General features: G+C 46.9%; 1 protein-coding gene and 1 long non-coding RNA gene across 5 annotated transcripts in view; both read left to right on the plus strand.

The window, feature by feature from the left end:
- Positions 1 to 3,035: 3,035 nt before the first annotated feature.
- The window catches only part of PID1 (phosphotyrosine interaction domain containing 1), a 105,533-nt gene continuing 80,859 nt past the window's right edge, over positions 3,036 to 27,709 (plus strand). Inside the window, exons 1-2 of one of the 4 annotated variants that reach the window (XM_030028990.2) lie at positions 3,036 to 3,121; positions 3,188 to 3,454. In XM_030028990.2, coding sequence (XP_029884850.1) covers positions 3,308 to 3,454 — 147 coding nt within the window. In that variant the 5' untranslated portion in view covers positions 3,036 to 3,121; positions 3,188 to 3,307. Of the gene's footprint in view, positions 3,122 to 3,187; positions 3,455 to 17,380; positions 17,534 to 17,594; positions 17,727 to 21,641; positions 21,666 to 27,709 lie in introns of those variants that run through there. The other 3 variants (XM_030028989.1, XM_030028992.2, XM_030028994.1) reach the window with 3 other exon arrangements.
- LOC115347516 lies at positions 10,835 to 14,864 on the plus strand. The gene is made up of 3 exons (XR_003925511.2): positions 10,835 to 12,064; positions 12,279 to 12,679; positions 14,289 to 14,864. It is a non-coding gene; the product is annotated as an uncharacterized LOC115347516 (long non-coding RNA).

Consider the following 27,709-nt stretch of genomic DNA (forward strand, 5'->3'; position numbering starts at 1 on the left):
GGTTTTGTCACAGTACAACCTGTTTATGTGAGTAGGCTTGACCTGACCTTGTGTTTCAAAGAGGCCTGCTACTGGGGAAGCCAAGAGTGCATGGTACAGAGGCAAATTGCTCTAGCTACCTATAGATCCTGCTCCATGGTGCTGCGCTACATCCAGTCAGTACTGTTATGTTACAGGCTGATAAGCACTGAAGGTCTAAGCTCTGGTTGACCTCCTCATGTTGGGAAATCTTGGAATGCATCCAAATCTTCATATTTCACATAAATAACATTTCCAGACAGAAAAAAGATGTCACCAGGAACTTTGATTGTCTCTGTGCAAGGACAGCTGTTGTCTCAGGCAGTCCTTCCCTTTCCTTGCAACCGCTGACATCTCCACATCTCAGATCAGCCACTAAAGACAAATGTAATTAAGAATTGTAACGATAAAAAAGCTGCCACTGGTTTTACACTCTGCCCACCTAAACAAGACAGTATCTGGTATGTTACTTTTAATTTTGAATTTCGCATATTATTACAGCTTCTGGTTACAGTCATAGCAATTTAATTATTTTCCACATCTTGCACAATTAGTGCTGACAAGAGGTAGACAAACTATTGCAAATCAAGCTGTTGGAGTTGCTAAAATGTAATTTTTATTGTAAGGTTATGTTCTCGTTCACCACCAAAAAAAAAAAAAAAGTAAACGTGGCAGGTACGAGCCAAAGTTGAACTGTTGTAAAGGAAAGCAAATGAAAACATATTTTAATAGAACTGTTAACTGTTGAAGGGAAGCACTGCTCCCTTCTGTTTGGAATGGCTGGATGGTGAATATGCAGGTTAGTAACACTATGCTGTGTTTGAATTATGGGAATGCCAACTGCATCTCAGAAATCCAGAATACCTTTCTTGACATCCTGTATCTGCTACCATGGGCTTTCAACGATGTTGGCCTAAGACAATAATTACTAGTAAGAGACCTGAAGAAACTAGATTCAAGCCTCCCTTTCATTCTTCAGGCACAATTTTGTATGACAAAGCTTGTGCATTTGCACCTGGTGGCTGTCAGAGTAGCTTTTTTCATTGGTACAGTTTTCTGCTGCTGCTTTATTCCAGGTATGGAAACTTTCATTTATGGTGACTTTTAGGAATATTTTAAGAACCCCTTAGAAAGAAGGGTCAAGAACAAGCTATACCCTATGCCATTTTTTGTAACTTGTGTGGAACAGGGACAAATATATTGTTGTTATAATGGATTTGTTAATCAGATAGAAAGGAAATACTCATTCTTCAGAGGTTTTGGCCTTTTCAGTTGTAAAATATTGGTTTATCTTTGAAGAACTGCAAATCTATACAAAGTAGAGAAACAAGCAACTCTGTTGTTGTAGGGAACATACATATTCATAGTCCATATTTTACAAGAGAGACATTGCAATGAGCAGCGGCCCTTCTGCATACGAATCACACCTTAGTAGTGATTCTTGACCATCCTATATTTCTCTCAAGTGACTGACCTGAAAGATAAGTAATTTGTGAGGAGCTATTTTCCTGTCAGCTTGCAGCCTCTAGCTTCGGTAAATCATCCTGTGCTTCCTGTGAATTGTGCTTTGAAAATTACTTTTGCTCCTTCCAATTTATTTTATTGAACTCTGATGGCATGTTATGCATGCACTATGCCTGAATCCGTGCACTTCTGAGATATTTGTGAGGCACTGCACTGCCTGCCAGATGGAGCAGCCCTCAGACCTGGAGGGAACAAACCCATCCCGAGTTTTTTATCCCAGCTCTGAAGCTGCTAGAACAAGTAGGTTACTGTCTTTATTATGCCAGATCATGTCTTTCTGAGGATATATGTGAATGTGGACAAAGGACACTGATTATTCCATATCCTTTCCCAAACCAGAGGAGGTTTGTTCTGTGTAGGGAGCAAATACAGATGTATAGCATATACCACCTTCTGTTAATATACTCCACGTGGATTTTTTGCTGTAAATCATCCAGATGCAGAAAGGGGTGGTTGTATGTGCTCTTGCCCCTGGCAATGGGCTAACAGCCTGCAGCTCCTCCTGCAGATGGGGACAAGTCTATGGGTTTGTCATTAACCTCCAGTACTTGTGCGCTCCCCAGGTTTGGCTCTTTTTTCTTCCTCTTCCCTCTGGAAATAGGAAAACATCCCTGAGGGGTTTTGCCCCGGCAGCATGGACATCTATTCTTGCATGCTTTTTGGGGTGGTGTGAAACTTGCAGTTACAGCTCAGAGTTGTGATAGATGTGTTGACAGTAGAATGTCATGATTTACATGGATTCTAGATGGAGTCAGTCCAGAACAATGAAGACGGTGACCCTGTCCATGTGGTTCGGCTAATTGCAGTACAATATAAATACAAGGCCCAAGGGAACAGTGGAGCACAACGGCTAGAAAACACGTTGACTAAACCCATACAAATTATCCCCATTAAAACCTACAGATGTAACCCAAACTTTAGCTGAGTAGCAAAATTAGACCATTGCCACAGCTTCAGCCTCTCTTTGTGTCTTGGCTCTAGGCGGTGCTTTGGGAATTTGCACGCTACCTGCGTGGGCCCCAGAAGGGACGTGTGGGAGCAGCCTCGGTCCGCCGCAGGACGGGTTTTCAGCAGCAGACCTTGTACTCGGGAAGAAGCTGGCTCTCGATCCTCCCTAACTCTAAGACACTTCCTCTTCTTCCAAATACGTGGTGAAAAACGATGTTGCTGAGGGGCGCAGGCAGCTCGTGAGGGAAGGCAGGGTTTCCCTGCCAGCGAGGAAGGCCGCGTCCCCCTCACGGCGGTCACCTGCTGCGTGGCCGGCGCGCTGCTCCTTGGGTGAGGGGCCCTGGCCTTTCTGCGGCCGGAGCAGGCTGCCGAGCGCGGAGCCGTCCCTCTGCTTCGGAGGTCCGTTTTAAAAACGCCCGATGCGTCCCTGTGCCGGGCGTGCAGTGGCAGCCGGGGCCGGGCAGGCGGCAGCAGAGGCGCTGCCGTGAGCCCGCGCTGGGAGCGGGAGGCGGCACCGCCATTCCCCGCGTCGCGGCCGTCGGCCCCTCGGCCCTCGCCCTCCCGCTGCGCCGGCGGAGCGGGCAGAGGACGAACGGGCTGGGGACGTGCTCCTGACCTAGCTGGGCCCCGGGTAAGCGGCCGCCGCAAGCCTGCGGGAACTCTGTCTGTTCGCAGCTTACCCTGTTTCTGTTAGCAGGTTAATGGAACGGCGGGCTCGGAGGGTCCTGGAGGCTGACGGCCGGGGACGTGGGGAGAGCGCGGGGGAGGCACAGGGGGTCTGCGAGTAGTTGGAAGGAGACCTGAGGCACCTCCTGCCATGGATCGCCCTGTGCGCTGTCAGTCCAGGCTGGGTAACGTCCTGCACCAAGACCACCAGTCTGATTTTGCTGCTACTTCTGTCCCTGCAAACGTAGCCAACTGCTACGCTGGTGTGAGGGAAATGAGAACTGAGAAGAGATTTAAGGTCAGTAAAGTGCATCTTCAAATGGCAAAAGTCTCTATGTGGTTGATCCCTTTGAAAACAATGGGAGTTTGAAGATGATATTGGTGACGTTTTGGGGGAAACTGGTTTGGTGTCTCTCTGCATCTAAAAATATAAAAAATCTGACCAAAGGTGTGTAGCGCTACAGTAAACATTGCTTGCTTCAGTGAAGTCTCATGCGGTGAAACTTCAATCGCAGCATTGATGTTTTCATCCTACCTCAGCTTCGTTTCTGGAAACGGCTTGGCTTTTCTCCAGCAGGGCTTTGTTGAGAAATGCCTGAGCAGATATGACATTCCTGAAGATGTATAGTTTCTCTTTTGATAGCAATAGACACCCGATGAGGAATAAATTTAACACCTCTGAATGTTACTCTTTGTGTGGATGGCTGAGAGGAATTAAACAGCCCCTCCTCACTTGTGTTGCCTACAGGGAACTCCTTTGCCCCTTTGTGTAACTAAATCCTTCTGTGTCCAAAATTTCTCCAAGATTCCCTTCTCATTTTGCCCACAACCGCTCAGCTTTTGCAGAGCAGGCTGTCACACTGCATCAGACAGAGCTGTGCCCCCATCCTTACAGCTGAGCAAATCCAGCCCATCCTCCCTTTGGGTGCCTCCAGCCCGGTTTCTGTGCGAGCTCTTTGCTGCATGACCAGCTTTGGGAACCTCTTTTTTTTTTTTTCCCTACTGCCATGTTTCCAAGGTTCATGTGCTGCTCGATACTGGATGGGCTGAAATTGCTATTGGTATGTTACTCTGCTCTCATATTCCTGATCTCAGAGGGGGTGCAGAAGCATGGGCCTCCCATGGGTATCTCCATGAGTACCTCCTCCATGGGTATCTCTCAGAGTCTATTACCCCCGTGAAATGCTCTGCACAAGAAGGTGAGCGGTGAGAGAAGGGCAAAACACTTAGCCAGTGCCAAATGAGAGATACGGAGCTGATCTGCTTTATCTCCTTTTTGCAAGTTTGTCTTCCATTCCCTGAGACTTTGGCTGAGCACCCGCAAAAACACTGTAGTTTTGTGGGGTCAGGAGGGATGACAAAAGGCAAATTTGACTCTGAGCCACCTTTAGGTACATCTTAAATGTCTCATCAGGGAGATGGGACCAGCCCGAGTCTGACAGAGCAATCAGAATACTGCTGCTACCTGAAATAGCTGGAGGTTGTTACAAAGATGGGCAGAGTGCAACGTGCTCTCAGCTCCCACCAGCTCCTTCTCAGTCTGACATGCTGGTCACTGGAGAGGCCTCGGTCAGAAGTCATCTTGGTACTTCGTGACTCTTTCCTCTGCTTGCGCTAGAGGTGATCCCTCTTGTGCAACTTCGGAGCTACAGAGCACCCTCTGTGGGACCCAGCATCTGAATCCTTTATATCCTTTTCCCCCGTCATATTTTGGAAGAGCTCCAATTAGGTGAAGGTGATTCCTTCTGATGGGAAGTGGGTCAACCAGGGAAAACAAACAAAACTTCGAAGTGATTATGCCACATCCAGCCTCATCTGGGCTCAGTGGGCTTCATTTCTTCTACAGTGCAAAATGGATAACAAAAATGACCTCTCTGGAAAAGTCAGATTTCTCTGTTATTATGAATTCCAGTTCCAAATCCTCCTTTTAAGAAGTTTATGATAAGATGATTATTGTAAATAAGCTTCCCCTTTAGCAAAGAATAAATCATCAAATAGGCTTTGTTTGGTGAGATCTTTGGCAAAGGAATGTAAATAAATAAGCTAACTGAATTAACTTCTTTATCTCATGTGCTGAGCAGAAAAGGCAGCAAAGTTAATCATTTAGGAAAATAAGCTGGTCTGCTCTGCTTTCTTCAATAACAGACCAGGATGAGTCTAAGGGAAACAATCTGCTCTAGCTCACTGACACTGGGCTTTTTGCTAGAGTCCCACAGACCAGGAGAGATGTTTATCACTGGAAGCAATGCTGTCTCCTCAAGGAGATGCCCTTCAGTCTAGATTTTTTATTTCTTTTCCTGTGGACTGCTCTACTTCCCTTCAGAGGTAGCTCCTTACAATAGAAGAGAGATCTCTCCTGAAGCCAGCTGTGACTTCTCTTCCACCTCCTGGGAGTAGTACCCACATGGAAAATAATCTGAATTTTCAGTGTCTTAAACTTTAGACTCCATTCATGTTTCTATATGAGCAAGTTAGTGTGCATGTGCATGTGGTTCTACATGGATGTCAGTCCACCACTGCTCAAAGAAATCAGAGTGTGACTGTTTCTGATCTTCACCACAGTTTTTTATTGACTTACGTGGATTTGAACTAATTTGAAGTAAATCTGCCTGGAATCTGAGCCTGTAAGCCAGATATATGTTGCACAAGTTAACAAAAAATGTGTGTAGCTGCTGTGGAAAGAGAAAGTAGCCTAATGCAGTTTAGATGATTTTTGGCATGTAGCAGCTGCAATTACAATGTCAGCAGAAGACAGTTCTCACCCCCAGTCGTAATGGTTTGAGCGGTGACCATTGCTGAAATGTCTCTCGTCATCCTTTCTCCCCTTGTTTATGCTGTATCTTCTGCCTTGCCACTCTAGGGCATTAGCATCTTATGGACAAATTTAACCATTGGCACCACAGATGAAGACAAGCAAGAAAAACAGATGCAGATTGGTCAATGAAGAGTTCTCAGCTGTGAATCTCTTTGGCAAGCCAGATCAGGATGAATTTAGGACACCCTCTTGACTCATCTATCTCTGTAAATCTTTGATTGGTTCAATCTCCCTTCCCAGTTGGTTATTCCTCCCTTCCCATACATGCTTTGGTTGATGAAAGGCTGCATCTAGTATTGCATCAGGACAGCAGTATCTCAGCATGACATTTCTCAACCAGGACTGTAGTGTTTAGCACATAAATGATGCATTGATAGAGGTGGTGGTCTGTAGCCTATGCGAATGCCCTTGTTTGTCCTCAAGCCATGGCTTCCTATTGTTTCCTTGTTTCAAAGTCTCAGCGTTTTAGCATAGTTGCTTTTTTGCCCCTTTTGTGGTGTTCGACATACAAATATAAAGTCAAGATTGCTTGGAACTCTTCCTGGGAGGAAAGTATAACAATAACAAAGATAGGACATGTTTATGTCAAATATCAGCACAAGATGCTTCTGATGACAGACCACATGGATTCAACCTGTGAATGTATCCACAAGAAAAGAAGCATAGCCTCACTCCTCAGGCTGGTGGTTTGGGACACTTCCAACGTTTGAGTAAAAGCTTTTGCAAATGCAGTAGCATTCCGAGCACTGTCCTACAGCCATAGCTGGAGGAGACCACAAGAGATTCATGGGTTCTCACCATGAATCTCCAACTGACTATCAGCACAGTCCTTAAATTCACAGGGTAGCAATTTATTCTAAATTCAAATAATTGCATGTAATTAAATTCGCCTCCTTTGCACTAGGAGAGCTAATGAGTGTCTCTGAAATGTTCTAAGATCTTTTTATGAAAGGCTTTTATATGTCCATGATTCTAAAGAAAAAAGTTACCCAAAACTTCCCATTTAACTAATGACTTACACTGTATTTTAGTACATGTGAAATTTATGAATCTGTATAAAACCTACAAATAAAATCTCAGCCAGGTTGAAAAATATGATCAATGCCTTGTTGAACGTGGAAACAATATTTATGACGGACCTTCACTGCCAGCTCTTTTATACTCTTTGCCTAGTGTATCTGCCTTTGGGCAATCAGCAATTTGTGAAAATACTATCAGGAAGGCTGCTTAGAAATAGCTGTCCCATCTGATGGCTTAGCATACATTCCTGTATTAAAAGAATTGAAATATAATAGTGTATTTACTATCAATATCTTTCTGGGAATTATGTCTTAGGCCTCAAGCCTATGAAACTAAGACATAGAACCTTACTCAAGACATAGAACCTTACTCCCTTTCATCTGCACATCTGACCACTACAAGCTTCAAGAAAACTCTTTGGTAATGAGTATGAGGGCCATGAGGGCAATTTCATGCATGATAAAGCTTCATTTAGCCCAGCCACCTTCCAGAAGGTTGGCTTTAGCTTCTTTTTTTGGAAAAACAGTGGCTCAAGTGTACAGTTTCTGTTGTCTCCTAGAAGTCAGCTTATTTCCTATACTGTATTAAGACAAAGAGAACACATACAACAGGTTCCAGTTCCGATTCTTTCTCCAAGAGGACAATGCAACACATGGATAGGTTACAGAGAGCTGAAATCTGTATTAACGTGCTGAAAACTTTGTGTTTGTAGATCCCATTGTATGGCATTGATGTTTATTCTACAGAGCAGCCTGTGGTTGTTTGACTCACTACATTGCATCTGTCATGTGAAGAAGGCAACCAGGCAATAACTGTTGTGATGCAGAGTAATTTCTTTCAAGGATTTTGTACCCAAGATGTGCTGTCCATAATGTCTTATTTGTGGTCTGTACGTGACACCAGTACCTCCTATTAATTTAATTTGAACATATATTTTGGTTGTTTTCCCTTTGTATGACATTTGCTAGAATGGTCTGTCAAAACAAAACTGGCAAAACGTCATGTAAATAAGAAAGGATCTGCTTTCACATGTGCCTATTATGCCATTCCACTTTCATCTTGCCATGAATTTGAAATTGAGATTCTCCTACATATAAAAGATGATGACCAGTTATTTTTATCTCCAGTACTCAGCATGCTGCTTCCCCTCTTTCCCCGTGCCCTGTGTTGTCCTGCATGAGATAAGGACAAAGCCCGGAGGAGATTTTTAGAGCGCAGAATTAGGTGCAGAGTTTATCAGTTTTCCTCTGTCTTTCACCCATTTCATTTCCACAGAGAGAATATTTTACAATTCTGTGGAGATGCCTTAATTCCTGATAGCTTTGAAGAGTTATTATATGTTAATACATGCGAGATTTAAAATAGGGTGGTAAGCTAGCAGTGTTGACAGACGTGTTAGTTTTAAATCAAAATGTCTCACAGCTGTGATTTACTTAGTGATATATGTTGCTGAATTTTAAAAGATATCATTTGGAATAGATTATTGAATGGTAAATATGGTGATGCTTTGATGACATTTTAAAGTTTCATGCGATACACTACAAAATTTCTGTACAAATTGGTTAATATTATCTAATTTTGCTCCACTTTAGGGGACTCCTGTCTGCAGAGAAAACCAAAATCGCCCAGCAAAACCACTACCCTACCCTGGCGGTAGAGCTGGCACTACCCATGTTTTTGCAATTGTTTTTTAAGAAGCTCTGATTTTGCATAAGCAATATAGTCATCTTCTCTTTTTCCATCTGGCAGTACCTCTCAAGAAGGACAGAAATTGCGGGCAGAGAAATAATATCAGACTTCAAATTAACAGTTAAATGTGCTCTTCATTCAAAAGCAACTCAGCCTTGAGATTTCTGAGAATTCATTGTCTCTCTTCTTCGTTTATGTGTCGTCTCTGATTTACATCCCTCTTCTTCAAACTTCAGTGTCAGTAGTGATTTATGAGTGCAATTTTCTGTGTAATATTCTGCACGAATAGTTGGCAAATCCCTTCCCTCAGCATGGAGATGTATTCCTCTTTGTTACACACCAAAGAGACACACAACCCTTAAATTTGTTTAAGAAGAAAATGCTTAATAAGCTTTTTGAAAGGAAAAATGCAAATCCTGTCTCATAATAATCCATCTCATAATTACACATAGATATGTTACTTGTACAAAACCTGCTCTGGCTATGTGGCATTGGCATTTTATGTGATGGGTCCATCGAGAGCCCCTCTGACTGCCACGGGTCAGTCTGTTTAACTGATCTCTTGTTTTTAGCTTGAAACAAGTTCCCACACAGCATGGGGAGCAAAGTGTGTGAGTCCAGCTGCATTGCTGTACTAGGAACTGCTCATGCTGAAATTTAAGCATGAGCTTATTGAAGGACTTTTGAGGTTTGTTAATTTTCTGTTGTGTATTTTTGCCTCTTCTAGGGTTGAAGACATTTTACATGTTTATCGAGTTCTTCTTTGAGTTGCAAAACTTGGTAAAATCTTGTGTGAAATGTTGATGGCATCAGCCTTATACCTTCAGTGAGGACTCTGCATTCACTCTGGTTCCCAAAAACTTAGAAGGGACCTGAGTCCCACTAGATTATTGTACACAAGAGGGTGAATCTCGGGCTTCTCTGAATGATTTGTGAATCTATATTTACAACCTCTATAGGTATTTGCCAGCAAATCAGTTCACATCCACCCAGCAGCACATGTGTTAAAAATATTCCCGATAATCAGTGCAGTGCCCAAGGTTATGGACCAAGAAGGAGGCCCTCCATAGCCCACTTACCCATCTGTCTTTTCTTAATTAGGACTTGGGTGAATTGGAGCATGGTTTCATCCCTGAACTCTGCTCTGTTTCCTGTCTCACACATTTTATAGTCTAGAACCATTGCAGAGCAGGGAATATGTGTCCCTTGGCCTACAGTGCTTTTGCTTTTCTGCCCCTTTATGCGCTTTGACATCCTCAGACATTAGTGTTTTATCAGTACCCGTTGTTGATTGTGGAGGACAGTGAGTGCTTTAAACAAATGACACTGGTTCTGTTACACATCCTATTACACCCTCTGCCATGAACACCTCAGCAGTGCAATGTGAAAATGATCTGGTTTTAGCTGTGAAAGAACCTTTGTATGCGCAGGCAGAATTTGAGTTGTTGTAACAGTGGCTCTCTACATCCCTGTGCTCAAGTGGGGGAAGGAGAAACATCTCCCACATTGCCACATAGCTGACCAGTCTCCTTATGCCTATGAATAACTAGTGGGTACATATCACTGAAATAGGAAGTGTGGCTTCTAGTAAACTTCCTATTTTTTGGATAAACTCGAGCAGTCGGAAATTGTGAAATCTAGATGACAGATTGCCAAACCATTTTCTTGCTATAGTGATGCTCTGCAAATAAAAATATTGATTGGAGACTGTCAAAAGTCTCTTTTCTTTGTAAATTTTCTTATTCTGAGGGAATATCCAGTGCATATAAAATTGCTCAAATATTTATTTTTCACCTATGATTCTTCATTCCTTTTTATAATTCCATTGTCTTCAGTGCTCTCTCTGAAAACAGCTTATCTATATAGACATGATTCTCCTCTCGCTTATGTTGTTAAAATCAAAAGTAATTTACATTCTCCTCTGTGCAACTCAGAAAAGAGTCACGGACAGGAGCTGTGAAGTTGCCATGGATTTAGCTTGGTGTAAAACTGGTGTAGAATGATTGCGATCTCTGTACAGGTTTGTAGAAGTACATATTTCTGTTTATCACAGACAAGTAAATATTTAATAATCATCAGGGGTACTTCACAAATAAAGACAATATAGTCAAAGGTGCACAGAGCTGACAGGGGTCTTAAGAGGTCTTGTTTCAGGTTCTTCTGGACCTAGGAGAGAACGAAGATGCAAGTACCTGGCACGTGTCAACGTGAAGATTTTATGCTGGTCGTTTTCTGCTGCTTACAAGATTAATTGGTGCATTAAGAGCTGGAGTTGAGCTTCTTTGGGTATGTTAATGCAAGACTTGCTGCTGGAGGCTGTCTGGGAAATGTCCCTGTCCCTGCAAGGAGGTGTCTGGCCACCAGCTGTGTCACTGGTACCGTGGTGGGAGCGCTCCCTGAGGAGGTGAGGCCTTCTCCTGTCCCGGCTCCCTGGCCTTTCCTCGTCGCCGCCCCCGAACCCCTCTGTCCTTCGGCTTCTTGAGGCTCCGAGCCTCAGGTTTTTCCCCTTTCTCGTCCTTGCTGCCTCTCTCCTCCCAGTCCCACTTCCTCTGAGGGGATTCCTCAGGACGCATCCCACACTCGGCCCCCCTGCGCCCTGGATAGCTCAGCCTTACCCAGCACCGCAGCTGGACAATGGTGACTGCCACAATTACTCCCTGCGCCTGCCCTGCCTTTCCCCTGTCCCCATGCCTGCCTGCCCCGTCTGCTGCCGGGGGGCTGGTGCCCGGCCCGCAGCCTCTGAGCCGCATCCGCCGCCTCCTGCTTTCTCCAGGCGCTCTTCTCGCCGCCTCCGTGGCCCGGGTCCGGACGGCCTGAATTCCCCACAGCCCGGTCGGTGCTTCCTGCCCGCTGGCGCGAGGCCGCCGGGGCGCGGAGCCAGGAGGCCGCCTTTGCCCGGGGAGCTGGTGCAGCCGCAGGCCCGAGCCCGAGCCCTCCCCCCGCAGCACGGCCGCTGCCAAAATCCACAGATTTGTCCTTTCTTTCCTGGTGCTAGTTAGGAAAAAAGGGGCACGGTCGGTACTGATGTGGGGGGTTGGCAGCTCCGAAAGACCAACTTTGTGTTTGCTGGGAGGCTGATGCTCCTGCTTCGCTTGGTCACCGGGGGCTCCCGCCAGCAGCGATGGAGGTGCCGCCTGGCAGAGGTGATGGGAATACTAAGAATAAAACTTGCTTGCCCCTTTATTGTCATATATTTTGTCCTGCGCAGAACTGATGCGGACTTTTAAATCCATGCAAGACCTTTGCAGCAACCTCCCTTCTGCACTTGTTGACCTACCATGGCTTTGGTGGTTTATTTTCACTGCTGCTGTGAGTAGGACCGGTACAGTGCCAACGTGAAGAAGTGAGACCAAATATCTGCCTTTCTAAAGATGAGGCCAAAAGGTGAGAAGACAAAAGGGATATCACATAAATATGGCCAAATAGGTCACTATCTGTGCATTGAATGCATTTATCTAGTCCAGGCACCTTCAAAATCATCCTCCAAGTTATTTTTGGTTGAGGAAAAGCAGTAGCTATCCTGGTGCTCTGGGAAGGCCGTGGGGTAGTTACAGCTGAAGAGGTAATCAGAAACACAACCTCTTTTGGCACCACACAGGTCATTAAAGACACCTGGTTGCTATGGGAACCCCAGCAAGAGCTTCTCAAACAAATTGGAAATCAGGACTTCGTGATACCCAGCAAGCCCAGCCTGGATGGGTGGGAGAATATGATGTATCCGAACCTGAATTATCTCCCTTCCCTGGGATACTTACTGCTGCCTCAATTTCACAAATCATTAACGCCGCATTGCTTCAGGTTTATAGCATCTCCCGATGCCATTTTAAAATACTTGCGAAGGGGATAATGAGTCAGATGCACTGCGACCAGAAGTGGCCTCGGCTGAACCACCCTTGGTGGAGCTGCACTCCCGTGTCTGCGCAATCATCCCAGTGCACCTACATAATCAGAATAAAAATGACTACCTAAATAACGGTACTGCTCCGCTGGGATTATATGGTAAGCAAGTATGTAAATAAATTTCCCTTTCAATTTAACAAAACACAATACTGAAAGGAAATCAAAGACCTCTGGAGATATGTGGTCTGCATTTTGCCAGTATTTGAATGAAACGTCTTTGCTGTTGAATTGCTGCTACTTTAACAGCAACCATGCTCTAGGCAGCTCCGGGGTAAGGAATACAGAGCCAGATCTTTAGTCGCTGCTGTACCTATCAAAGGGTGTATATCTACCATTTAGATGTAAGCGTAATTTAAGTTGCTTCTCAGTAGCCCCTGAACCCTGCAGGTGAGTGAGTCCCCTCAAAATACAGGTTTCTGTTGTCAGCACTTGCAAACTGCCAGTGCTCTGATGCTGCCCCTAGCTACCGCTTGCCTGCATCCCATGGCTGGACGCAGCGCGGGTGGCCCAGCCTGGCCGTGTCCTCCCCTGAGCAATGCCCAAGCTGCAGCTCTCCCATGCCGTCTCCAAAGCATGCACCTTGCCGTGGGAGCTGGACATCTCTAACTTGGGTATTTACTCTGCCATATTTATATGACATAAAGTAGAGATCATGCCATCGTATCTAGCTTTGCCATCTGCAAGAGATGAAGTTCTACACAAAAATATATTTATTGTTAACTTGAATGTTAAAATATGATAGTTGTCAAAGGAAACAGTTTGAATTACTTGGATAGTGTATTTTGGGTTGCTTAGGCACAAAACATTTTTTCAGAAAGGTGTCAGAAAACTCATACGATATATCTGGTGTCCTTCATCTATGCAAGGATGCTGCATTTGCTTGGGGTGAGTTGACAACATGTTTAAGAGTAACAAGCATATTTAGGTTTTGGAAGTATGTTATTAATTTATGGCACTTTACAGAACATTAAATTTGCTAATTATACAAACTTACTCTGCAAAAGCAAATCCAAGGTAAACAATTCTTAAGGAAAAAAAAAAGATGTGTTTAATGACTTGTGTACACTTTGTAAACTTGCGTAATCAAAAAGAGGATCTTGGAAACAGGACTTGCGAAGTCTGCACAATATTTGGGGAAGCAGCATTTAAATAACTGAATGACTCTTCTAGTCATGTTTCAATGAGAATTAATAGTGCTCCTAAAGCTAAATGGATCTTGTGAAGTCCAATAATTCATTGGGATCAGCAATTAGACAATTTTAGTTAATTAAAAAGGCAATGTCTACAGTTAAAAAAGTAGTTTATTTTTGTTTTCAAATGCAGAGAAGCCATGCTTATATAAACACCTTACATTAGGATAGGATATGGTGCAAGAGGAAGAGAAACTAAATAACTAGGAGCCATTAAAAAAGAGAAAATATCCTGGAGTCACTGGAAACGCTTCAAATTTACTATGTGAATAAAAGTGAAATTCGTCCTACTGCATCAAATACTCCCTTTTGAAATGCAAGAACTCCCCTGGCTCCAGTATTTCTGTCCTATGAGCACAGAAGTGAAGGAAACTGAGAAAAGTGGGACCAACCTGCGTAATGTATTGCAGTCTTCGGAAAGAATTGTCTTAATATTAACTCATTACAAGAAGAGAAACTCCATAATTTGGCACAGTAAAAGGAAAATTAATAGAAAAAAAATCTGTATCTTCTTACAGGCACATTCTGGAACGCAGAACATCCTGGAAATATGAATTCACACTATTTATTTAAGCAAAAGCGAAAGATCTTTGACTGGCTGGGAGCAGGACTTACCTAATGCAGAACAGCTTAGATACCCAATAAAAAATGATTCTTGGATTAAAATATTAGAAAGTCTAGGTAAAAATGACCTCATCTTAGTGAGATTGTGACATGAAGTCACCCAAGTTTAATGGATTGTTTCCTGAGCTGAGCTCTGGCTGGTGCCCTGGCCACCCCGGCAGCGCCCAGTCCAGCTGAAAAGTGAGTTTACCGCAGAGGTGTTGCGGGGCATGTCCGAAAAGGCAAAAGCAGCTGAATTTCCTGACATGGCCATAAGCCATGCGATACTGAAGTACTCCTGGAGACTAAACAAACCTGAGCAGGGTGGCTCTGTAGCTGTCTCGTCCCCACAGTGCTGGTCACTGCCTTGGTGAGGGGTAAGGCTTGGGGAGGATGCTGACAGGGCTTGGGGGACTCACAGACTGCTTTTTAATCAACCAGTTTGATTTCAGAAATTTGCAATCAAGCTGCTCCTCTCCACCCCTACCTTCCTCTCATACAACCTCAGCCTGAAGCCTACAGCATTCATTTTCTCTGTTTTCATATCCTTTTGGAAATGGAGTGACTGTTTCTGCTTGCTTGTTCTAATAGCATGCCACCCATTTCGCAGTAAATGCAGATTTCCCCCCAGTTGTTTTATTTTGTGTACAAGTAACGTAAACTATGAGAGAAGCGGCCTCCAGCCGTAGGGTTGGTCGTCTTCTGCTAATTGCAGATCCTGAACTTACTTTGTGTGCTGCTGCTGCTGACAGCCCGCGTTGCGCCTGCACCCAGCTGGTTCAAGCAGCGATGGCGGCTGGATTTACCCATATGGGAAGGATCGATGAAACTGTTCCAGAGTTCACTTGAGGAAGAGTGAGGTTTTTAGAATATGCCGTTGCGTAGGACCGTAAGCATCAGCTGGAAGAAACAGGGTTTTGTGACAGGGACACGGTGTTTGCTCATCGAGTGGGAAGGGGAGAATTCTGGCGGGCTTCTCAGCCAGGAGCTTGTGCAGGGTTAGTGCTTCCCTTCCTGGAGAGAGGAGGGTGATGCATCAGTAAATGAAGCTGCAAGACTTGAATCACTTTAATTAGGCTGTCACTACTAAGGGATATACTGGTGAAGTGTTTTCAGAAACAATTTAAAAGTTTACATTCATTGAGGCCTCACTCTGAGCAGGTGCAGCCTCGCCTGGATCCTGCAACGTGTCTCAGGGTGTTGGTCCTGGAGACTGGCCGTGTGGCAGAGCCTCCCCGCAAGGGTCATGGTTTCTTCACAGGTGAACCTGGATGCCTGGCTTTTTGAGAAGATGCCCTTAAGTATTGCTTTGCTTTGCTATTTAAAGCACCGACACTGAAATGATATTGCACTTGCCCCTCAGGCTCACGCACCCACAGCAGGTTTGGGAGCCTGGCTTGCAGGCTGCGGGGTGGGGTGGTTAATGCTTGGGACAAGCATGAGACACGCTCCTCTGGTTTTTTAACAAATCTTCCCAGCACTCAAGCATGAGGTGCTGCCCAGGTGGCCCCAGGTCAGCAGGGAGGGCAGGTGGCAGCTTTTGTGCCTGGAAGAACATTCTTTGGTGCAGTTCAGGAGCCTGCAGAAACTTCCCCTTTTCTGTGGCATTTCTGATCTCCATGGGGAAGAGCAATGCCTGCATGTCCCTGCACAAGCCGGGGGCAGAGCATGCACATGTCCTTGCGAGTGCTGGGGCAGAGCCATGGGAGAGCCCCCATTGCTTGCCTCAGGTTTCGTGGCTGCACCTGGCACTGCTCCTTCCATTGTGTGTGGCAGCCGGGATGTGGCTCTGCCATGTCTGAAAACACGGCCTAAGCGCCAGAGTCATTTAGGGGCTGCTGGAGGTTTTGCCTTTGACCTCCCAGATAGCAAAAGAGGGCTCCAATCTGGTTTTTTGCCTTTTACTGCTTAAAGGGATGTCCCACACTGGTGTAGGGTGCTGTTAGCCGACAGCTCGTTTGGGGCCAGTAACAGCATCGCCCCCACCACCCGGCAGGCACCACGGAGCGGATCCATCTAAGGAGATGGAAACATCAAGTCAGATATTTGTGAGGGTGACGTGAATGTGGCGATTCACGCATCATTTTAATAACACTGGAAACAATTTTCATTATATGTCTGTGTGGCAGCTGGAGCTGAGATGGGTGCTGCTGCTGTGGTGTGGCTCGGGTGAGCTGTGGTGCAGGTGTATCTCGGCAGGTCAGGGGAGAGGCGGGGGGTGCGTGCTGTGGGACCCGAGGAGATGAGTTTTTGCACCTCAGTGTTTGGAAACAAATCTGTCGACTGCAAGTGCTATGCCTTAATCTGCTGCTGCCTGCGCTGCCAGACTTGGGGGTTGGAAACGGTTGTATTTCTGCCACTCCCGTGGCTCAGGCCTCGCACAAGGCAGGGGGCAGGAGGAGCCCAAAGTGCGGCGGGGCCCTGGGCTGGGCTGCGCTCCGACGCGAAGGCGAGTGCAGTGCCGCGTGCTGTAGCTTCAGCAGGGCTGGGGTGGCTCCTTGCGGCAGTGTGCCCCCACCCCTCCATCTGCACCTCAAATATAGCACCAGAGGTTCAGGCTGGTTCTGGGGAAAGGCAGTCGAGATGCTCCATGGGGTATTTTACCGCCCCGTAGCAGGAGGAGGCAGATCCCAAAGCCTGTCCTCCTCCTGCCAGAGCTGTTGATGGCGGGCGCTGTGAAACAGTTGAGCGTGGCCTTGCCGCTAGTGTGGTGCGGGCCCCTCAGCCACCTCGGGACTGACGGGGCAGGAGGGAGGGATCCTGACCCCAACCGGGGGCTCCCTGTGCTCCGCGCCCCTTCAGTGCCAGCCGCAGCCTGGGCCTCACGGAGCAGGGCAGCGTCCCGCTGACTTGGCAGCGGTTTAAACCTCTTGCAGAACAGGAGGAAAAAGTTTCAGCTGCTGTGAGGAAGGCGGCCTCTGGGGAGGGCTCCCCTGGAGGGCCCCCTCCATCCTCCCAGGCAGTGCACAGCGAATGCCAGTGGGGAGGCTGGCACCTCTGCCCGGAGAGAGCGATGCCGTGCGGCCGACGTTGGCAGCCGGGGATGTCTGCCCTGCTCCCCTTCCCTTGCGTGTCCCCCGGGGGCGGCTGCAGGTGGAGGCCGGGCCGCCGGGGATGCTGTGCCACGGGGACAGCCGCGCCGCAGCCGGTCCCCGCGCTGGCGAGTGGGTCCGCGCGTGGCCCCCGCCCCCGCCGCCCCGCGGCGGACACGCGTGGGCGGAGCGGCGGGGCGGGGCGGGGAGCGGCGCGGCGCGGAGGGGAGCGCGCCCGCAGAGAGCCGCGCTCGGCGCCCGCTCGGCAGCGCCTCCCGCCGCCGCGGCACCATGTGGCAGCCGGCCACGGAGCGGCTGCAGGTAGGCGCGGGCGGGGGGCCGGGCCGGGCCGGGGGGTGCCGAGCCCGCGGAGCTGCCCGGGGAGGGCGGCGGGGGCTGTGGCGGTGGGAGCGGGGCCGCCGGAGCATCACCCGCCGGTACCGGGAGTTTGTTGCAACTTCTCCCCCCGCCTCCGTGGAGGGGGGGTGTGCGGGGCGGGGGGACACGGGACACACACAGACAGAGTGCGGGGGGAGGGAGGCGCTGCCCCGGCGGCATCCCGGGTCCCGGCTGCCGCTGCCCGGCGGCTCCGGCGCTCCCGGCGGGGCTTTGGTGCCGGCGGGAGGGGGCGGCGCGGCCGCGGCCGCCCCGGCCCCGGGAGGCGGCGCGGCTCGGTGGGGTTTCGGCGGGGGAAGCGCCCTTTAGGGGCTTCTCCCCGCGCACCCCTCGGGTGAGGGGGACCCCCGCCGGCCCGGCCGCCGCCTGCCTCCGCGGTGCGGGAGGGGTCCCCCGCCGCGGTCGCGCGAGACCCGCAGAGCGGGGGCGCGGGGGACACGAAGTCCCGCGGGAGCCGTTTGCCACCCCCAAATCTACAGGTCCGGCTGGCCCGTGGGAACTTGGGCCCCCCCGCGCCGCCTCCCCGCGCCCCGCCGGGCGGCCCGCACCCTCTTGCAGCGGGTCGGGCTCTGCTAGCCCTGGCTCTCCCTTTTTTAAATGTATGCTTGTATGCATATTTCATATTCCCGGTGAAATCTGAGACAGGCAGAGAGCAAGATGAAATAAAACTCACTTTGTAGTTCCACTGTGTCGATTTCATATAGTTTTCCAGAGCAAGTGTCTAGTGAGAGAGAACTGGACGTTTTAAGTAAGAGTCAATGGTCTTAGCAGATGACAAGAAAAGGTTATTATTGCTTTTGCAATTCAAATTGAGAATTTGCTTTGATATCGTCAAGCAGAAAATTCAGTGGTTTGATTTGAGTTGATAGCAAAGCCAAGCTGAGCAGATCCCTGAGCTTTAATGTGCACTAGCCAGTAACGGGAATAATTCCCACTGTTAAAAAGGCATACTTTTCTCTACAACATGAAACTTGTTTTTTAGTGGATAGGAATGATGTGCCGCATCCATAGTTGATGGTTTCTGGGGTAAAAACTATGTGAGCGTGTTATTTATTTGCTTCTCACGTGTTAGCCAGAAACCTCTCTGTACTAAACACCAGCAGCAAGACCGCCTGTGTTAAGGAGTTAATGATCTTGGGCCGGTTGTTGAGGCCGGAGTGTTCCCTGGGGGGATGCTGCTGCAGGGGCAAGACCTGAGGTGAGGCTGCACCCAGCGGTTGGGGGCAAAGGAGAAGGTGAGGGAAGGGAAGGGAAAGAGAAGGGAAAAGCTGGAATTAGTAGTGTTGTACTGGTCTGTATCGTACAGACTAGCTACTTGCCCCCTTTGTGGAATTAGGAGGTGTTAAAATAACAAGATATTAATATCGCAAATATCTGATATTGCCTACAAGAGCACGCAAGACTAAAGAAAACTAAGTGCTTATGTTTTGCAGAATAAGATTGTGAGTGTAACCTTATTTAGCTGCCTTGTGTATCCCGCGCACCTGTAGGGCCTTGCCTTAGGGAGCGGGTGGGAAAGGCTACGTGCTGTGGGGAACCAGGGCTGCCTGGCGGGGGGATGCTCGCTGGGCCTCTCGCTTACCTGTTGCAGCACAACACTGGCCTGTAGTGAGGGGAGCCCGTGCTCCTCCCTGTTGCTGGAGCGGAGCCACGAGCACCAAAGTTCTCAACAGTGGCCACTGACTTTGTGCAACCTACTGTTGGTTGCTGCTAGCTGGAGGCTCCAGGCATCCTGAGCCTCCGGAAATGCTGAGTGCCTGTAAATGCAGTTCTTGCCAACAGGAGTTGCTGAGGAAGTACATGAAGAGCTGTAGGTGGTCTAAAAAAAAACAAGCCAGAGGGATCCAAAATTACAGAATTAAATGATGCTTTGGACTTGTACCAGCTCCTAAAATGGGGAGAAGGGGAAAGCCTTGTAAAAGTCACAAGAAGCCCATAATAATTCTGTGTTCACACAAGAGGTTAAATAACAACATAGTGAACGGTGGACAAAATGAATGCAGTGAGTGGAAGGATGCTGGGAGTAACTAAGATGTGATCCTGTAATTGAAAGCCAGATCCTAATCCACATGCACACGAGCCAGAGTTGCATGGGCGATAGACTACCTAATATCCCCAACCCCTTTGAATTTTTTTTCTCCAGAAAAACTTTGAAACCTGGTCATTTCAAGTAGCCTGATCTCCCCTTCTGTCTCCAAGAACCACGTGTTGTGCATCACCAGTCTGACCAAAGCTGCTGGCAGCGCTTGCCCGCCTCTCCCGAGGAGAGCTTGTGCAAGGCAATAAATGCATGTTTTTTCCCTTCTTTCTCCCCCTCAATGTCTTAATTCAGTTTCAGATGTCCCGTGTTGCTCTCTTTGTCCCAGGTTCCCTCTCTCCTGGCACCCAGCTGCTGTGAAACAAATCTTGGTGCCATCAGGGTGTTGAAGGGGGGCCCTCTGCTTGTCCCTGGCTTTGCAAGTGCTCACCCTGGCTGGCAAGCATGTGTTGGGAGGGTGCTGGGCATGGGATTTAGGTTGTAGCGGAGGGATATTTGGTCACTGGGTAGAGTAGATGACATCTTACGGTCTCTATTTGTGTATTCTGTGATTATGGGTTATGCCAAGTCGCTACTGTAGGATATTTGGGGGATGTATAATGGCAGGTCCAGCCCTGTCTTCTGTAGGTTTTCCTTCCAGCTGATGTATGGGTGCAGAAAGTATGGAGTTGGCACAGCTTTCTTGGCATTTTAACTTGTGAGTTTTATGTGGTGTAATTTTGACCCAGATGTGTCTTGTGTTAATATCCAGCCACGGCAAAGTGCAGGTTTGTTCTTAGTCCATGCTGTAGCTCTGTACTAAGTAAAACGGCAGAGAAAATATTTTCATCTTTCAGAATATTTCTTTTGGCTTGGTTCAGTAAGGGAAAGTATGAACCGACTTTGGAAGTGGATGCCTGTTGGTATGGGTCAGTCCTGCCCTCATTGCTAAGGCGAGCTGTGTATGTTTAACTTAAATGGCAGCGAGTATCGCGGTGTGAAGACTCCTGTTGTGTTCTGACAAAGTGTGCTATGGTCATCTATTGCTCGCGGGTCTCCTTTCCCAGTCCTATGCAGTGTATGACAAGGCTGCACGTTCCTGGTCTGTGGCCATTCGTGTAAGATCTACTTTTGTTCCGAATGTGCTCAGTCCTGTCAAGTTTCACAGTTTGTGTTGAAATTTTTGGCGTTGGCTAGACGGGTACAATTCCAGTAGTGAGGTCAGCAGCAGAGCTCACGCATATGCAATAGGAATGAAGTGTCATCAGCTGCTGGGTTACAAAAATGCAATGAGCTGGGGCATGAGCTGGACTTGTCCCCACTGCTGTCATGGCCACTTGCTGCTGACAGCTTCATCTGCTGCTGAAATGTGCCCCCCTTCCTGGGGCTTTGGTTTCTGGCTTTGGTGGAATAAGCCGTGATCGCTTGTTTTTTTGTTTTGTTTTGTTTTGGTTTTTTTTGTCACTGTGTTCTCCACTCCACTTCTCTCTGATGGAAGCTTTTCCTGTTATCCTGCTGCTTAATGAAGAAGCCTCGCTGTTCCTGGAAGATATGTTGAATTGAATTAAATGGATTAGAAGGATAAGTTAGAAAAATGTAAATATCCAAGTTTCTGGAATTTCCTTGAAAATATAATACAGAAAAGCCTGCTTTTTCTTCTGCTGTTCCTTTCCTTTCACCTTTTGTGATTCTTTCACCCATAGCAACATTGCAATTATGTGTATTTTCTCCAAAGTTAGTGGGACAGTCAGTTATACAGGAAACCGCACAGCTGGGATGTCGCAGGAGTATACCACAGGGATCATTGAGTCTCTGGTGTGGTACTCAAGAAGATTGTGATTTTGCAGGTAACACAGGCATTAGCATTATTCATGCTTAATGTAAAAGAGATGATCTGGGACTGTGTCTTTTTTGAAGACTTCTTCCCCTCTACTTTTTGTGGTGGCATTCCTGGTTTGTGTTCAGTGAAATGTGGGTGAACATACTGAACATGCGTGTACCTCCCTGTCTCCTCTGCTGGAGCAGTGACCAGGGGATTGTTCAGGTATTTATAGATTGTTCTCCTTGCTGGGAATGCCGGGGCTGCAGCCCAGGGCTCACTGTACCTTCTGGGTATGGTTTTCATTGCCGTGTTTGCAGCAGACCTTATCGATGGTTATAAGAAGTGCACTCTGATTTTTGGCTTGACGTTTGTGGCAGCGGCACTGGTTGAAATGATGCCGAAAATCTTCTGAAATCTTTCTTTAAAATTATTTCCAAATGTACCCTCTGTGCCTGGTTTGGGATGTGAGGGTCGGGAGGCCTCGTCGGTGCAGCTGGGATTTCAGAGCCGCCGGCCTCGGCGATGCTCCCGTGAGGACTCTGAAGTGGTTTTTGAAAACAAGCAACATCTTCGTGCAGTTTCATGTGCCTGTCTGAGAGATGACTGCTATTTGCTTTGAAACCTAAATTTTCCTGGAAGCTTGATGCCAGACATTGTTTCTAGATAATAAATCCCAGTGGCTGCATAGTTTCCAAGGTCATGCTGTTTATAAGCCCTGTTTATAAGTTTTCCTGCATCTCTTAACACGTGTGGGTAATAGGGATCACCGCATCCAAATACATTTTCCCCTGGAGTGGGAGACACAGCGATGCTGGTGCTGCCTGGCCTCATGCTGTAATGCTGGGAGTCCCTGAGCTGAGCGGTGCCCATGAGCCCTCCTTTTGGAGAAGCTCTCGCATTTCTTCTGCAGGTGGTACAGCTGATGGGCTTGCATGAGCAGGAGTCAGGTAGTGGGGAGCAGACAGGAGTGCCGTGTCGTGGAGCTGGCTCCCATTCTGCATTCTGCCCCTGCCTGCAGGTCCAGGTGGGAAAACGCTGTTGTTTCAGATGCTTTTCTTGGGCATGCAGTTGCTTTTGGCCAAGTGGTCGCTTGGTTTCTGCCATCATCTAGGCCAGCCCCAAACCACTGGAGGACAATGAGAGAGACCCCCTTGCCACCCGCTGCCTCCCCGTTTTGGGGCTGGACATCGTTTGGTGAAGTGGCATCATAAGCATGCGCAAATGGCCAAGTGTTCATGATAGGACTTCAGTGATTCTCTGTTTGCTCATCTGGAAATTCAATTTTCTTACCGAAACCCACAGTTTTGGGCCATTTCTGGGCAAGGATTTAATAATGGATGGCTGCAGCGTATTCTTATATTGCTAGAATTTGTTTCTTTCATAAAATAGTTCCTCATCTCTTCTAGTGTGCTGTGAAATACCGTGGGGGAGAGCAGCGGGTGGGCGAGATGCGATGAAGCGAAGCGGGTGATGGAGGGCAGGAAGCTTCAGGTCCTTCTTTACTGGGGCAAGTTTGATTCCCTGAACCCAGAGGCTTAATTTTGCCATCGTGTAACTTGTGGAGCCCCTCTGAAGTCCATAGGAAATAAGTTTGTGTAAGTTGCTTTACCATAGTCTTTGAGTTGCTGGTGTAATTTACCTCCGTATCATTAAGATATAGCAGTAAAAACAGTGTAGCTATTGGTGGAAGTGAAAAAGGTGAGAGCAGCAGTATTGGGGGTGTTGCTGCTCACCTTCTGGCCTGCCTGCAAGCACTGCTCTCTGAGGCTTCAGAAACACATCGCCTGTTTTGCTGGGATTTGTTACTATATCCTGTAACTGTGCATCTTGAATCTAGTAATACTTTTAGATTTTGGGATGATACACTCTGTTGCTAAATACATGCACATTACATGCATATTACATGCATCCACTACCACCTAGTATACACATCAAACGCCTTTCCCATGTCTGGAACATTGAAACTCTTCACTAAAGAAAAGTCAGCTCTGGGCAGACTTGCATGTGTGTGATGGCTTCGAGGTAATCACGGGTGCAGTGGTTTTGTGACAAATGTTTGCATGTGTTCAGACTTAATGTGGTTTTAGGTGCTACTGGTGCTTTCAAAACCAACTTCTCAACTTTCTGTGTCCAGTGTTCAGATGCATACGTATGTTGAAAAATGCAGTATACAGTCAGTTGAAACAACAGTTTTCCAATTTTTCTTCCAATTCCAAAACATATGGAAAACCTCCTTTTAAACCAAATACAAACAGGTTGTAAGTGTAAAGCACACAAACAGCTGTCTAGGCAGAAACAGCTGCAAGACATGTATAGCAGGACTGATACTACTACTGAACTCTAGTTTCATTAAGTATTATGTAAGAAGGAAAAAGTGAAAAGTATTTGAAATTTAAGCGTGAGTCATGTGCATGCAAACGTCCGGGAAGTCTTACAGCCCAGTGTTTTGGCACTATATAGCTTCAGGATATCTTTCAAGGCATCAAAGTTTTTGCACTGGTTTGTTGCTATGACTTTACAGCAGTCAGGGATCTTTGAAACAAAGCTCTGTGATTCCAGCAAGCTCATCTGGCACCACTTAGCTTGGGCAGTTTCTTTTTTCTACATTATTTATTCTTTGTAGAAAATGAATGGCTCTGGAAAAATGCTAATTTTGGGAAGCATTCTATGACCAAAAGAAAATCAAAATCAGTGACTGCCTTGTGGAAAGCCCCCTGGGAAATGATCTTAAGGGTTCGTTTATAGTGTACTACTAGTTTCTGTTTATGAAGCTGACAGCCTCTTTGATGACCAAGAAAAATAAAAAAAAAATAAATAAAGCAGTGATTTCCTTGAAGGAAGACAAACTGAAGCATTCAGTCTAAGTAGTTCAGAGTTTTAACTGCCTGTTTCTTATTTTCTCTTTGTCCCTGGTGGCAGCCAGCAGGACAGTCAGCAGTGGCGTGTCCAGAGCGTTACCATTTCCTTCCAAGCGTGATTGTGTTCGCAGCAGAGAGCCCTTCAGCTGGGCGATGGGAGGTGTGCTACGCTGCCCAAGCTTTGTGCTAGCATCCTCGCACATACAGCAGCCTGGTTGTGCCTTCATTTGCGATTTAGCTCTCTGTGTAAGCAAGATGAGAGCCTGGCCCAGAGACATGTAAATGCATAGCTGAAAAAGTCCCTTTAAGCAATGTTCAGTACTTGCCCCCCCCCCCCCCCCCCCCCCCCCGTGCTTTCGTGTATAATAATTGAACTTATTTGCACATCAAATAATAGCTGGAAAAGTTACAGGTGACAGTAGTGATAGTCTTCTGGGCTGTTTCTGAATAAGTGCATCCGAACACTTTAACCAAAGATTTCAAATGTGGGTGATTGTAAATGTATCCTGAGAAGACTTAATATGGCTTTTCATGATTTGTTTTTCCTGCTGAAATACTGAAAATATGGAGTGGCAAATATAAATCTTTGACGCATAGAATCTTAAGAAGAAAAATAAATTGTGTATGCTGGTACTTGATATTCTTTTTAATGATGGTGCTTCAACAAAATTATACACAGCCTCAGAATGATTAAGTTGATCTTGCTGCACTGACCCTTACCTTAGCAGTTCAGTGATGGCTTCTGAAGTGGTGTCTTTCTGAAGAACCTCCATATATGTTTTCATTGGAAGCATTTAAATAGTAACCACTTTTCTGACAAAATCATTATCAGTGGTAATAAGTCCAGTGTCGATTTGGAAATGTAAAAATTTTGCCTGTTCCAGCTCTGTTTCCTCGCAGGCTTCCCCTGCTCTGTCGTGCCAAGCGCTTCAAGGGAGAGGGGGTGGGAGGTCTGGAGCAGGTCGGGGGCCTTTTTTGGGCTGTTTCACTTCCCCTCTCACAGCTTAATGGCTGGTTGTGCTTCCAGGCAATGTTAACAGCTACATTTCTGACCTGAGTTACTAATAATAAGTTTGACTGACCAAGCTGTGCTGCGAATGCAGTGCTGTTCAGTTTGGGATCTCTATGCCGTAGCACTGGCGCAGTTGCCGCTCTTGCGCCATACCCCTTCATGGCATTGGGTCTGTGTCATGCTGGACAATTTTCAAACGTCTCCTCATGTGAAAACATTTTCTCCAGATATATTTGATGGGAACTGCCAAGAACACTGAGAGCAGATAGAAAGTTAATTAAGTGTCCTGAAGCTCAGATTTGTGGCCCTCTCTTTCTTCCCATGCCAGGCTCCCTCTGGGTTTGAGAGATGGTTATTCCATACGTTCTGTGTGAAGCTTTCAGAATGACCCTGAAGTAAGTTTCAAAGTATTCAGAGCCTCTGTTTAGGGCCAGACTTTTCCAGAGAGTGTTTTACCTGGTGGACTGAGCTCTTCTGAAAACTTGGCCACTCATTCAGTGCCTGGAGGGAAGTGATGTTCAGAGTCTGGTCGCACTGGTGGAGTACCTGCCCTGAGGATCTTGCAGTGGGATCTGGTCCAAGCTCTGCTGGGGTCAGTACCGACTTTGAGCTTGACTGGGCTGTAGAGCAGGGTAGCAATCTCGCCCATCCAGCTGTTACAGGAGATCCAGAAAGTTTATACAGTGTCATTTAACACAAACATTTCTCCGTGCTATGGAGCTTCTTCCTGAGAGTGTCTGCTGGCTGGAAGCCAGGACAGAGGAGTTTGGGGTCTGCAGGGGACCAAGGGCATGGGACCGCCATGGTGATGGTGGCAACATCAAATACATCATCTGAGCCTGCAAGTTTCTAGCTCTCCATTCCCTCCCTGAGCCTGGGTGTTTAGAGACAGAAGGGACGGTCAGACGCAGCGTTTCCTCTCCGGATGGCTGCAGGGGGAGGCTCTTCGGAGTGAACCTCAGCAGCTCTGCGGCTTTCCTGTAGCTGGGGACCAGCTTTCCTGCTGTCAGGATTAATCTGTGCTTTCTGAGCCGAGGACAACGATACTGACCTGAAAATGGTATAGTTTACTGGGGAGGGGAATTGCCCCTCACTCTAGTCATTCTGGTTAAAAAAACAGGCAAACAAAATTCCTGTTAATATTCATCAAAACTGTCCAGTCCAAATTAATATGCTTAACGTGGTTCCTAGTGTCATGTTAAGAAATGTTGTCCTCAGTTTTCTAGTATTTCCTTCTGCTGGGGAGAGGAACACCATGAGAAGAGTCGTGTCATGGTGTGCTGGTTCATCTGGCTTAGGCTTGGAGCTGGAGAGCGTAAAGACAAACAGCAAAATTGTTAGAAAAAAATGTCAGACTTCAAAAACAGGGTTTTAATCTTTTTTTTTCCTGATTTGAGACTTTTTTTTTAACAGAACCTTTTGCCCATGTTTAGCTTTTCCATCTGGAATGTTTGGGGTTTTTTTCTGGTTTTTGACCAGAAAAGTACATTTTGGAACTTAGGCAAACACCAAGCTGCAGCTCCCTGAGCTGCCTGGGTGTTGGGGTGTAGCGTGTACCTCTGCCGCAGCTTGCTGCACTGCGTGTCTGTGGAAGGTGGCAGTGAATTTCTTTCATCTTCCAGAAAATTGTCGTCTTAAGCATCAGATTAACAGGGATAAATCAATACAAACATTGGAGAGAGGATTTTGGCTGTGTGTTGCTTTGCAGCTGGGGATTTCAAGTTGTCTGATGGGCTGAGTGATGTTTTCAAGCCATTGTTTGCGAGGGGTCTGAGGAAGTATTACTTCAGGTACAGAAACAGCCAACTTACAGATTTCTCATATGTAACTATTTTAAGGCAGAGGTGAACCCAAACCTAGAAGCATTTGCATGTACGTGCAGAGGATGAAGTGAGATATTTCTGTGGCTGGCTTGCTTATCCCATAGTGTCCATATTGTTTTCTGTGCTGCCAGTCCCAGCATTGCTGAATGATATTAAATCAGTTTTAATGTGGGGTGGTTTTTTTTGCTTTGTGGTTTGTTTTTTTTTCCTTTCTTTCTTTTTTGCCTAGTCCATGGCAATTTTCTGTTCCTGACTATAAATTTGAATCAGAAAATGTAGAAGCTTGAATCTTGTCCCAGTGCTTTTAAGAAGAAGCCTGTACAGCACGGATCTGCACAGGCTTCAGTTTTCACAGCTGCGCTCTGTTGTTTGGGTT

The sequence above is a fragment of the Aquila chrysaetos genome, chromosome 10 (assembly GCF_900496995.4).
Source record: "Aquila chrysaetos chrysaetos chromosome 10, bAquChr1.4, whole genome shotgun sequence".
NCBI lineage: Eukaryota > Metazoa > Chordata > Aves > Accipitriformes > Accipitridae > Aquila > Aquila chrysaetos.